The following is a 12,170-nucleotide window of genomic DNA, read 5'->3' as shown; positions in this document are numbered from 1 at the left end:
CACCACACACACACACACACACACACACACACACACACACACACACACACACACACACACACACACACACACACACACAGTTGTATTTGTACCCCGAGTTTGTAACTTAAAAGATGTGGCCATGCATAAGGAACAAAGACAAACTGACAGACAGACAGGCACCCAGACACAGAGACAGACAGACAGAGACACACACAGACAAGCCGGTAGGTGGACATGGGTTGTCGACTACCCAATAGAACCTGACGCGATGGGCCCGTTCGATGGGAAATGACCTGAGGATTATGCACAAGAAAATTCATGATTCTAGCTTCAAGGGTTAATGCTGCAGATTGTTTTTTTGTTAAAATACCCCCACATTGAGGTTTTTCGACCGTTGCTAGGCAACGGAGGGATACATAGCAATGGTTCTTTCTCACACATAACTGGGACATACCATGAACCTACAATACCAGTTTCATGTATATCTGACTCAGTCTCTGAGATATAACGAACTTCGTTTTTTTATTGTTTTCGACCAGGGTTCATTCAAAGTCTATCTTCTCCGAGAGTTTTCATAGGATCCGGCTGGAAATTTTTGACAATATAGCTGAATGTACTGTCCACCGTCGCTCGTGGCCCGATTTTTGATTTTCGAAAAAATAATTTTTTTTAATGATTTTTCAAAAATTTCAAAGTCCCGTTGCTACGCAGCGGTGGTGTCCATAGCAACGGTTCTCATTTGCACACAACTAGGTCATGGTATGAACCTACCAACCAAGTTTCATCGAAATCGCCATTGTATTAACTGAAATCGTCATTTTAAATACTGATAATAAGGGTAGAAAAAAAATCCCCCAAAAAATTGTTTTGAGTTTTTTTTTCGACTATATCGACTACCCAACAGACAGACAATGCTATATCGTTGCACAGACACACACTCAGACAGACAGACAGACAGACAATGCTATATCGTTTTATATATATATATATATATATATATATATATATATATATATATATATATATATATATATATATATATATATACACATACATAATCACGGAAAGCCAAATCGCCTCTCACCTGCAATTGCAATTGGAGGGAACAACCAATCAGTTGCAGTTATCTGTCCACAGATCTGGGGCAGAAGTGTATGGGCCAAAGCTGGGAGCAGTCAGTCTACATACTATTGCCAAAGGAAGGTGTTGAAAGAGAATTCAAATCATGAAACCATTGCCTTGATTTCACATGCTCGCAAAATGTTACTCAAGGTCATTCAACACAGAATAGAAGATTTTTTTTTTTTTTTTTTTGTATACCTTGGTCGAGGCTCGTATGAGAGCTAACACACAACTCACAGCAAGGAGGCATGAGACAAGAGGGGCGGGAGTGGAAGGGACAAAACATTGGGGAACAGACACAGGTGAACTGTGGAAGGGAGAGGGATGGGGATGGGATGGGGAACATGGCGAGGAGAAGATGGACATTTCAGGGACTTTCAGGAAGGAAAGCAGGAGAATTGAAGGAAGTGGGCTTGGGTGGATTATCGGGGGTAGAAAAGATCGAGGATTTGGATGGGGGAAGATAAGAGGTGGTGGTGAACAGCTGTTTTGAAAGCCTGGAGGGAAGAATGGGAAAGAATAGAGTGAGGAAGTTTATTCCAAAGGCGGGAAAAAGAGGAATGAAAGAGTGAAGATGAGCAGTGATTCGTGATTTTGGTAGTTTTACCAGAAGGGGGTTGTTGGCGGACCTTGAGCGCCCTGTGGAAATGTGGTTGGGACAAATCGCAGAGAGAGCAGGGGGGCAAGGCTGGAGAGGAGTCGGTAGAAGACAGAAAGACCACCGACCAACCTGCGGTGATTGAGTGAGAGGCCCAAAGACTCAGCTTCATTGCGGGAGATGCCGATGATCTTAAAAGCCCTGGTTTCGACAGCGTGAAGTCGAGAAAGGTGGGAGGCAGGAGCACCAGCCCAGAGGGGAGAGCAGTACTCCATCAGGCTACGGACAAAAGCTTTGTAAGTGGTCAGGAGCTCAAGAGGGCCGAGGAAGGACTTTGCACGACGGAGGATTCCCAGTCGGCGACTGGCTTTTGAGGCAAGGTTGGAAATGTGACTTTCCCAGGAAAGGTCATGGCAGATAGTGAGACCCAGAAGCTTGAAAGAAAAGACTTCTTCCAGAGGATTGTTGAGAAAGTGGATGGGGGGGTTTTGTAAAATTTCATAGAAATACCCGTGAGCAAGCAGGTTTTAGAAGAGGAAGAATTCCTAAAGATCAAATGGTAAATCTGAGGTGAATCATGGAAAAAAAAAACCAAGGGAATATCAAAGGTAGGTTTGTTTTTTTCCTCTGTTCAATCGATTACTAATAGGTGTCCACAACTATCTTAGACTGTTGTGGAACGTCGGCTAAGGCCCTCACTTTTTTTTTCTTTCTTCTACTCAGTTTTACACCTTTATTTGTTTTCTCCACAACCGCTTGAGCAATTGATGCAAAACTTTCAACATGGGAGCACCTACCCCTGGAGAATTTTTACAACAAAGTTGCATGAGTGGATGGTAAATACGGCCGGCGTTCAAAAAAGTCTGTTTTCCATAGGCGTGGATTGTCGGGTGTTTCAGGTATCGGGAATTCAAGACCTCACTCCGCTCGTCCTCGGCCTAATTATAGCACAGCTGGAGCACCTGATGCGGCTGGTAAGAACCATGTACACTAAACAAGAAGATACAGCAATAACAGAGTATAGAGAGACAGGATGATTTGGAATTGGAAAAGGAGTTTGACAAGGGTGAAGTCTCTCCCCTTACTTGTTCAATCTGTTCAGTGAGTACTCCATGAGGAAATAAAACTTGGATGATATGGAGGTGGGAGTCAGGATTGGAGGAAGATGTATCAACAACCTCAGGTATGCTGATGATACCACTCTGTTGGCAGAAAGTAAAGAGGACTTGACAAAACTGCTGCAACATAGTGAAGAAGGAAAGTGACAAAACTGGTCTTTATTTAAACCTAAAAATCCTAAAATCTTGTCAACTGAGAGGATCGGCGTGCTTAGATTGGGAGACGATCATGTGGAAATCGTGGAAAGTTTCATCTTCCTGGGTTATAAGAGTGAAGTGAATGGAGAGTGTGGAAGAGAAATGAATAAATGATCAACGTTGGGGAGAACAGCAATGTCAGGATTGACAAAGATCTGAAAAGCCAAATATGTGACAATACAAACCAAGATGAGGCTGGTGAATGTTCTGCTATTTCCAGTTTCAATGTTTTGGTGTGAGTCATGGACAGTGAAAAAGAAAGGAAGGAAGAAGATTGACAGTTTTGAAATGTGATGTTGGAGACGAATGTTTAAATTTCCATGGATTGTAAAAAGAACAAACGAATCGGTACTTCAATGAATTCGACCATGATTTAGAATGGAAGCGCTAACACTGAAACAGAAACGGTCATACTTTGGACGCATCATGCGTGCAGAAAACGAAAGTCTGGGGAAGTCAACCATGTTGGGAATGGTTGAGTGAATAAGAGGAAGAGGCAGCCCTTGTATGTTCTGAATGGATGGGGTAAAAGGCTGTAACCAGGCTGTTTCTGCCAGAGCTTCTGAAAGCAGTCAAGGATTGAGATGTTTGGAGAGATCTGATCATGAATGTCACCAGAAATCAGCCACGATTTAACGGCACTAGATAACTGGTTGCACCTAAGTCCTTTTGTTTCAAAGTTACGGTGAAAAAGGTGAATTGTGATAATGGAGGTGGCAGTCATCTTCGAAAACCTCAATCCGGGAGCCGTAAGTTGGGCAACTCCCTGTAGAATGTTTTTATATGGCCGAACTAACAACTGTACCAAGTTTGGTGCTTTGGTCCAGCGTGTAGCGATCTCCACCAAATTTGGAGCAAAGCCACTGGACTAATCGTGAGTCAACGTTGGAAAGGTTTTGTGTATGTGTGTGTGTGTGTGTGTGTGTGTGTGTGTGTGTGTGTGTGTGTGTGTGTGTGTGTGTGTGTGTGTGTGTGTGTGTGTGTGTGTGTGTGTATGTGTGTGTGTGTGTGTGTGTGTGTGTGTGTGTGTGTGTGTGTGTGTGTGTGTGCGTGTGCGTGTGCGTGCGTGCGTCCGTCCGTCCGTCCGTCCGTCTGTGTCCACAACTCCAGTGAAGTGCTCCAGTGTAAGAGTGATTCCAGTGGACCTCGGCGCTGCCTGGTTCATGCGTTTAGGGAACGCAGAAAGAGCTGAGCATCAGCTTGCACCGGCTCAGCTTGCAGCACATGTCACTCTTCTTCCACGTTCACCTTGCAGGAAAGCAGAGCACATCTGCGGCTGATTCCCACCCTCCCCCCTGGGCCTCTGATTTTCTTCTCCGCCACTGTCTTGGGGTGAGAGGCTAGTTATGCACATGCCTGCTTGCAATGGCCCAGGCTCTGAATGGTCAAAACTTCCTCGATTGGTCATGCTCGATAGACCATACTCCTTGATTCGCTCCTTGTGTTTCTCAGCCTCATTTAGACGAGGCCCCTCCCACTTCGATAAACAGATGCAAGGCTTTCAGCAAAGTCTACCACAAGAACAACATAGCATGAGAGTTCTATGTTAAATGCGGTCTTTTAAATTCAATGTTTAAGTTTCTCACTCTGCATCGATAATAATGTGTGTGTGTGTGTGTGTGTGTGTGTGTGTGTGTGTGTGTGTGTGTGTGTGTGTGTGTGTGTGTGTGTGTGTGTGTGTGTGTGTGTGTGTGTGTGTGTCTGTCTTCCATAACTCCAAAACCATGAAACTTAACAGCCTGAAAGTTTGCATGCATACTTGGGGAACTCCAAGGTCATACATGAATGAAAATTGGGTGTTTGGGTGAATTTAAACCCCTTTTGAAGATCATGAATGGCCTTATTAAATTATCCTTTATCAAGGCTTCATCCTTGGTCAACCCCTTTGTCAGCCCTCTGTTATCTCGCTGTGGTCTTTATTCACTATTTTTTTTTAGCCTGCTCAACAATGCCTTGACTTGGAACAGGCCACAACCGTTTAAAGATAAATTACTCAAATTTTTTTTTTAAACTTTCCTTACTCGTATCATCACATACCTGATCTTCATAACGATTAATCGCTAGATGCATTACAATGCTTATAAACACCCAGGGACACCAGTGTTCAAGGCTTTATTTCGTTTCCGCACATGCGATAAACTTGAGAATCTCTTAATCTCAGCGGAATTTCAAAATTTAAACTTCAGAATTCATCTTCGCAGCAGTTCCGACTGCTAAAGGGTGTCAATTTGTCCAATTTGCACATTGTTTGACACTCCGGATGTCTCCGGGTGGTGTTTCATATGACCGATTGACAATCGCTAATCGCTTGCCAAGCCTGCCGTTCCTTATGAACTGTTTTGTTGGAATGCTTGCTGGAGTGCGTAAGCCACTTGGCAAGTGCTCTACAAGCTGCTTGGATGTTCGATAGCAAGCCATAGCGGTACACGGCAAAAGTACCAGCAGTGTCACTCTGCACTGTTCTTTGGCTAAACACAATCAAAAATGCATCTATCGACTTGAACAAAGTTCAGGCTTCACCCACCTTTGTTTGGCCCTGCGGTATCATGTGGTGCCTTGAACAGTGGCTCACCTGCTGAAAGTGTGCATGTTTTATTTTTTTTACATGACGTTTCCCTTCTTTGTGCGATCTGCTTTCATTATACAAACCGTCACTTCGACACAAATCAATACTTTTTTTTTTTAAATTAAACGTTCCATTTTTAAAAAAAAAGTTTTTTTTCAACGATTTTGTTGGATTACTTGCTTGAGTGCTTAAGCCGCTCGACAAGCTTCCGTGGCGATATCACAACTCGGTTTTCCGTGAGGACATATCCCGCGTTGGGAAGGCAAAATAAATTGGAGGATTACAATGAGTAAAAAATGTTTTCAGTAGTTACAAAGCAATGAATCACCACATCACGGCAGGATAGCCGAGAGGTACACACACTCTCTCTAAGCAGTTTAGCCTGTGTTTGAATCCCGTCCCAGCTATAAACTGTCATCCCAATGTTTCACAGACGGTGATTCATTAATGTGTGTGCTGTCTCTCGAATGGACATTAAACTGGGTGTCACATCTGCTGGAATTTCCCCCCTCCCTCCTCTCCTCTAGCACCTCCTCTCTCCCACCCCTCTCCCTCTCTCTCTGACCCCTCTCCCCTCTCTTTCCCACTCCTCTCCCTCTCTCCCCCTACTCTCCCTCCCCTCTCCTTCACCTCCCTCCGTCTCCCACTCCAATTCCTCTCCCTTCTATCTCCTCCCTCTCTCCCTCTCCCACCTCTTAATATTCCAATCAGCGAAGTGACGAGTTGTATTTGCCAACAGAGAATTAATGTTGTATCTTTTTGGCCATTCCTATGGGTAGTTTGAAATAAATTGGATTTTTTTGTTTTTTGCAAACCTGGAATTACTTTGACTTGTGAACTGTACGTGTCCATAGTTTGAGAGGATAAATTGCATAAGGTAAAAATGGTTATCACACAACAAGGGGATAAAATATGTAGCTCAGCTCATTCCATGTGTTATAGTTCATCAGAACCATTAGCAATATAATTTCATGTAATAGCCAAGAAGATCATTTGGACTTCAGGATCCACTAGACACCCCAGATTATCTCATAGTGCTTACTTGAGCTTGCTAAGGAAAAGACTTTCCAGTGAGGCTGTTAAGGAACCAAATCAAAAGCCGTACCTTGCCAGAGCAAGAGACTTCAGCGGGCTGCACGGTCGTGCCAGGCTTGAACCCAATTATCTGAAAATTATGAAAGCACAACATGTAGGCTATGTGTCTGCAGACATCTTTTTACTCTAGACAAGCAAGCTAAGCAACCACTGCAGTATAACTTACTATTCAAACAGTATAGTGATCACGTCCAAAGTGAGATGCATACGGTTCAGTAATTTTCATACTGATAATGATTTTGTGCATGATGATGCTGTGATAGTCATATTTTTATTACGAGCTCAGCACAATGTAATCATCACTCACTGTATTATGTTTATGAATGGAAGAAAGTGGAATATGATGAAAGCAAAAAAACTGGAATTGCACTTGTAGACCAGGAGCCCACAGGGGTCAGGGTAGCTGGAAAGCTAACAATTTTTCTCATGTATAGTAATACTCTCTATACATCCCTACTCCCAGAAATGGAGATCTGCCGTTGCGCCACTGGTGGGTGTGGTCGAGGGGGCCATTACAATGTACTCAAAAATTGAGCTCGATCAGCTCCATTACCTAACAAACTAAAACCCATCAACATATAAGTAGCATGTTCTCATGTATCATTAATGATCAACGACAGACATTTTTAGTGGTGGGGTACCCCTGCCAGATGCCAAAAACTGGTACCCCAAAATTATGCTAGATCAGCTTGTGAGCTAACAACTTGAAACCAGTCTCAAATTGTTCAGCACAGCCCACTGCATCAGAAATCACCACTGCCAGGCATTTTCAGTGGTGGGGCACGTGCGCCAGACGCCGCGAAATGGCCACATCCTGTAAGCTGACCGAGATCAGCTCATGAGCTAACAAAATCAAATCACTCACAAATTGTTCAGCAATGCCCACAATATCAGAAACCAGTACTGTCAGACATTTTCAATGGTGGGGTACTCCTTCCAGATGCCTTTAAAACCCCTTCACGACGGGATAGCAGTCGACTGGCCAGCTATGCGGGATTATATTCTTGCCAGCTATTAGGCAGTCACTCGCTGGCTTACTCGAATAGAAACGTCATATATTGTACTCTGCGTTTCTACCTGGAGAATAATGCATTACGTATACACAATAACAATAACATTGTATTTTCAATGACGTTCCCACTGTCAAGTTAACATGCCACCCGGCAGCGTGGCCAGGATCTCTAGGCTACTGTCAAGTTAACATGCCACCCGTCGTGAAGTGGTTCAAGGCCCCACCCCCAAACCTGACCGCTCAAAAAAAGTCAAATACAAGATGTACGAGGAATTTAGTCACATTGCTAGTGTTTGGGATAAAGTAATGTTTAGATTTGCGACTGGAGCATTGTAGAGTAGGGTAATTACAAGATTAGTAGCTTTCTCAGAACTAAATTTGTTTTTGAAAGACTGTCACTCGTGTCATTGACAGGAGGTCAGTGTATATCGCTTAACTGCTTACCTTGAGTCTGGCAGATATGTGAAATATTCTGGTAGTTTTGTGCCTTTGATGATACAAGCATGAAATTTGGTACACAGTTATAGCATACCCTTAGGAAACAGTTTGGATATAGGGACATTCCAGATTACCCCTAGGGTCAAAATGGTGGCCATTTTACAAAATGGCTGCCACGAATAACAAATTCTGCCTACAAGGTCAGCAAAGTCATATGTGCTTGGTGCAAAACACAATGTAGTGAGTATAATATTATTATTATCAACTAGTATGCACACGTTTCATTATCGACTTCATATTTGACTAAAAAATGCATCTACGGTGGTCTATGAGGGACACAGATAACAGTTTACCATCACAATAATGCATGGCTGGAACAAGAGCTCTGCAATATGATCATGCATGTGAATGTTACCTGAATATTGTTTCTTGAAATATAAATAGATCAAAAATCAAATTTGGTGAAAGGAACTTAGACTCCATGAATATTTCCATTATTAATTACATACTGGTAGCTGGCAATGTCGCGATTAAATGCATAAATTTGCGAAATCGATATTGATGTACTCACTGTATTAATTTTCATGATTGCATAATAGAAATGTTCAAACTACAATGGTGTGTTCATATTGATTTGGGTTTAACATGGTCCTGTCCAGCGCAAAGAAATAATGTATGGTGGCCTATTGGGGACATCGAGTGACAATCACCCAAGATCGCCATTGTGTATATATGCATCTCCTCTGGGCTGGGGTTCGTAGTTGAAAACATTTTAACTCTGCTATCAGAGACCAAGAAGGCTGTTCACAAACACCACGAGCAGACCAAGCACACACAGGTAGTCTTTGCTAGAGATGTGCGTTCACTCACTCAAGTCATGGGGGAGATGGGCAACCCATTTTGTGATGACAGCAAGGATCTCCTGGTGCTAGACAGCAGAGACCTGGCAGACCCAGCACTTATGAATACTGTACGCCACATCGAGAAGCTGGGACAAGAACCGCATGACTCCTATGTCCATGAGAGACTTATCAACCAGACAAAGCCCATCACTGACCCAATCAAGAGAAACAACCTCCCTCTCTTCAGCCGACCTCCAGTCAGAGAGAAGTCAAGAGCACAGCTGCAGATTTCATCTCTGAAGAACGACTGCTCCCTGTTCTCCAGGTTGTTCATTGCGTCCCAGATACGTGATGGAGATCTTGATGAGTTCTTCGCACATGAGAACCAAGCATGTCCCCCTGCACTGTCACACATGGGCAAGATGAGACTTGGAACAAAGTCTGATCTGGTTGGCTGCTTAGAAGATCTGGTCCCTCAACAGGAGAATGCTGCTGCTAGTCCAGCAGTTGAAGTCATCATCCTTGATGGTGCAGCGATCATCAGTATGCTGCCACCTGGCACAGCAAAGACCTTCAACGAGTATGCATCAGAAGTATTCTTGCCATACATCACATCTCAGCTGCAGCATACGAGCAGGGTGGATATTGTCTGGGATGAATACCTCACAGACAGTTTGAAGGCAGACACTAGGAAGAAGTGAGGCAAAGGCATCAGGAGACGAGTCGAGCCATCTAGTTCCATTCCTGGAAACTGGCAGACCTTTCTGCGCACAGATGAGAACATGATGGAGTTGTTTGACTTCCTAGCCACCAGAGTAGCAACAACAGACACAGACAAACAAGTCATCAGCACCCACCACAAAGATGTGGTTTGTACGCAGGCCCGAGATGTTGCTGGTCTTGCCCCTTGTAGCCATGAAGAGGCTGACACAAGAATGCTACTCCATGCTGAAGACGCTGTGAGGCAGGGATACAGCAAAGTGTTGATCCGTACATTAGACACTGATGTCGTGGTCCTTGCGGTGACAGCAGCTGGACGTCTGGACATTGATGAGCTCTGGGTTGCTTTTGGCACAGGAAAGAACTTCAGGTTCTTGGCAGCTCACGAGATGTCTGTGGCACTGGGACCTAACAAGTGTCGAGGTTTGCCATTCTTCCATGCCCTCACTGGATGCGACACCGTTTCAAGCTTCGGAGGCAGGGGGAAGAAAAAAGCATGGGAAACCTGGAAAGCCTGTGATGACGTCACTGATGTCACTGCAGCATTCTGTGCCTTGGCTGCCACGCCAACTCCTTCAGCTGTAGATGACCACATGGATGCACTGGCGCGTTTTGTTGTTGTGCTCTATGATCGCACCAGTAGCCAGGAACATGTCAATGAGTGTCGCAAGCATCTGTTCACCCAGAATGGCAGATCAATAGATGCTCTCCCACCAACTCGTGAAGCCCTGAAACAGCACATCAAGAGAGCTGCCTACCAAGCCGGCTACTGTTGGGGCCAGATGATGGTGTCCACACCAGAGCTCCCATCGCCCAGTGACTGGGGGTGGGTTCACACCGATAATGGCTGGGACATATACTGGACAACCCTCCCAGAGGCAACTGAGGCATGTCGGCAACTACTAAGGTGTGGCTGCAAAAAGGGATGCAGAGGACAGTGCAAGTATGTCAAGGCTGCACTCCAGTGCACAGCTCTATGTCACTGTGGTGGGGAGTGTACAAGAGAGTAGAACTGGGACAAGAGAGATCACAGATGATAATTATGTAACATGTACACATGTATCCATGCATCATAGTAGACTCTATTACCTGGATCTAGAGGTTCCACTGTATAATTTTGACTCTGTAAGTTGATGTTAGGATCAAACAGAAGCACTTCCTCTAAGTTCAAGAGTGTTAAATGAACAACAGTCATTCCATGGTGCTTGATAACAGTTTTTTGAAGAGTTTGTTGTAGAAAACCGTCCAAAAGTGCAAAAATGCACCAAAAAATGGCCAAATAAATGGTTTATTCACGCTTTGTCACCTGTATTTGCAATTTCTTATTTGCTAAAATCTCTATTTAGTTAAATAAAACCACTGGTATGCTTCTTAAATATAGTTGTATCCACATGTATCCTCCATGTACAACCCAAAATCGGCTATTTTGTAAAATGGCCACCATTTTGGCTCTGGGAAGAATCTGGAATGTCCCTATATCCAAAAATCTTTGTCAGATACTTCCCTAGCAGTGTGCCAAATTTCATGCTTGTATCACTAAAGGCACATTTTTTTCACATATCTGCCGGACTACTTGTTTACTGTTGGTATACATGCACATGTTATATGATGTCAACATCATCACATTTTGTTGAATAAGTTTGCCTATTTTCCCTATTTCAAAGATAAAAGTACATTGTTCCATGTAGGTATGTCTCATCAAAACACCATTAATCAGGTAAGTTTTCATTTTATTGATATCATTGATACCATGAAAATGGAAAAGACTCTTGCTAAAAACCAATCCAATCAATGGTGTGCATGCTGTCCCAAATCAAGATGGAGGACACTAACCTTTAAAATAGGGCCTGTGATTGTGTACCTGGCCCTCTACTTTTCTGTTCTCATCCAAGAATTGAGCTGGCCATTGCTTTAATATCAGAAATAGAAGGATGGATGATACTCAAAGTCCAATGTCGGCTACTAAAGTCTGCATATCTGTGTGTCAGATGAAGCTTGTACCATCACTGATGCAGGCCATTAGAATAAGGACCCAGGTTGTCCAGGCAGAGACATTTGGCACATGGTCATGGGCAAAGCAATATATGAAATTGGGGTGTTATCTTAAAATCAATGTAGGCATTGAGAAGAGGATGATTGATAAAAACCAGCTCTAGAACTAATAAATGACTGCTGTATTAGATTGATTTGTTCATTTTTGTTCCACTGTTACTGTTAAAGTAGTGGCAGATTTACCTTGTGGAAAAGTGGCGGCATTTTATGATTTTGATCCCTGACAAATACGTATGAAAGAAACTGTATAAGTGTATTTTTTTTTCATCTTGTTTGATTACTGCCTACACAATGGATGCAGAAAATACAAGTTCAACATTAGGAGTGACAGTGTCAGAGGAGGCGCCTCAACTTCAAGAAGCACAGTCCCCATCTATGATTAGTTTTCTACTTTATTTTCTTAATTGAATGGAAGAATACACAATCA

The 12,170-nt window shown here is 43.4% G+C and overlaps 1 protein-coding gene across 3 annotated transcripts in view; it reads right to left on the bottom strand.

Moving 5' to 3' along the window:
• LOC147023010 (sodium/potassium-transporting ATPase subunit beta-3-like) overlaps positions 1 to 12,170 on the bottom strand; it is a 77,917-nt gene that overhangs the window by 47,899 nt on the left and 17,848 nt on the right. For 2 of the 3 annotated variants that reach the window (XM_085888024.1, XM_085888025.1), the window contains exon 6: positions 6,690 to 6,749. The exons of the other annotated variant lie outside the window; for it this stretch is intronic. In XM_085888024.1, the coding sequence (XP_085744150.1) occupies positions 6,690 to 6,749 (60 nt within the window). The remainder of the gene's footprint in view (positions 1 to 6,689; positions 6,750 to 12,170) is intronic. 3 annotated transcript variants of the gene reach the window in all.

Source organism: Eptatretus burgeri, chromosome 7 (genome assembly GCF_056783735.1).
Source record: "Eptatretus burgeri isolate ZD-2024b chromosome 7, Ebu_testis_v1, whole genome shotgun sequence".
Classification (NCBI taxonomy): Eukaryota; Metazoa; Chordata; class Myxini; order Myxiniformes; family Myxinidae; genus Eptatretus; species Eptatretus burgeri.
The sequence above is the reverse complement of the archived record's forward strand: the minus strand, read 5'-3'. Positions and strand labels throughout refer to the sequence as shown.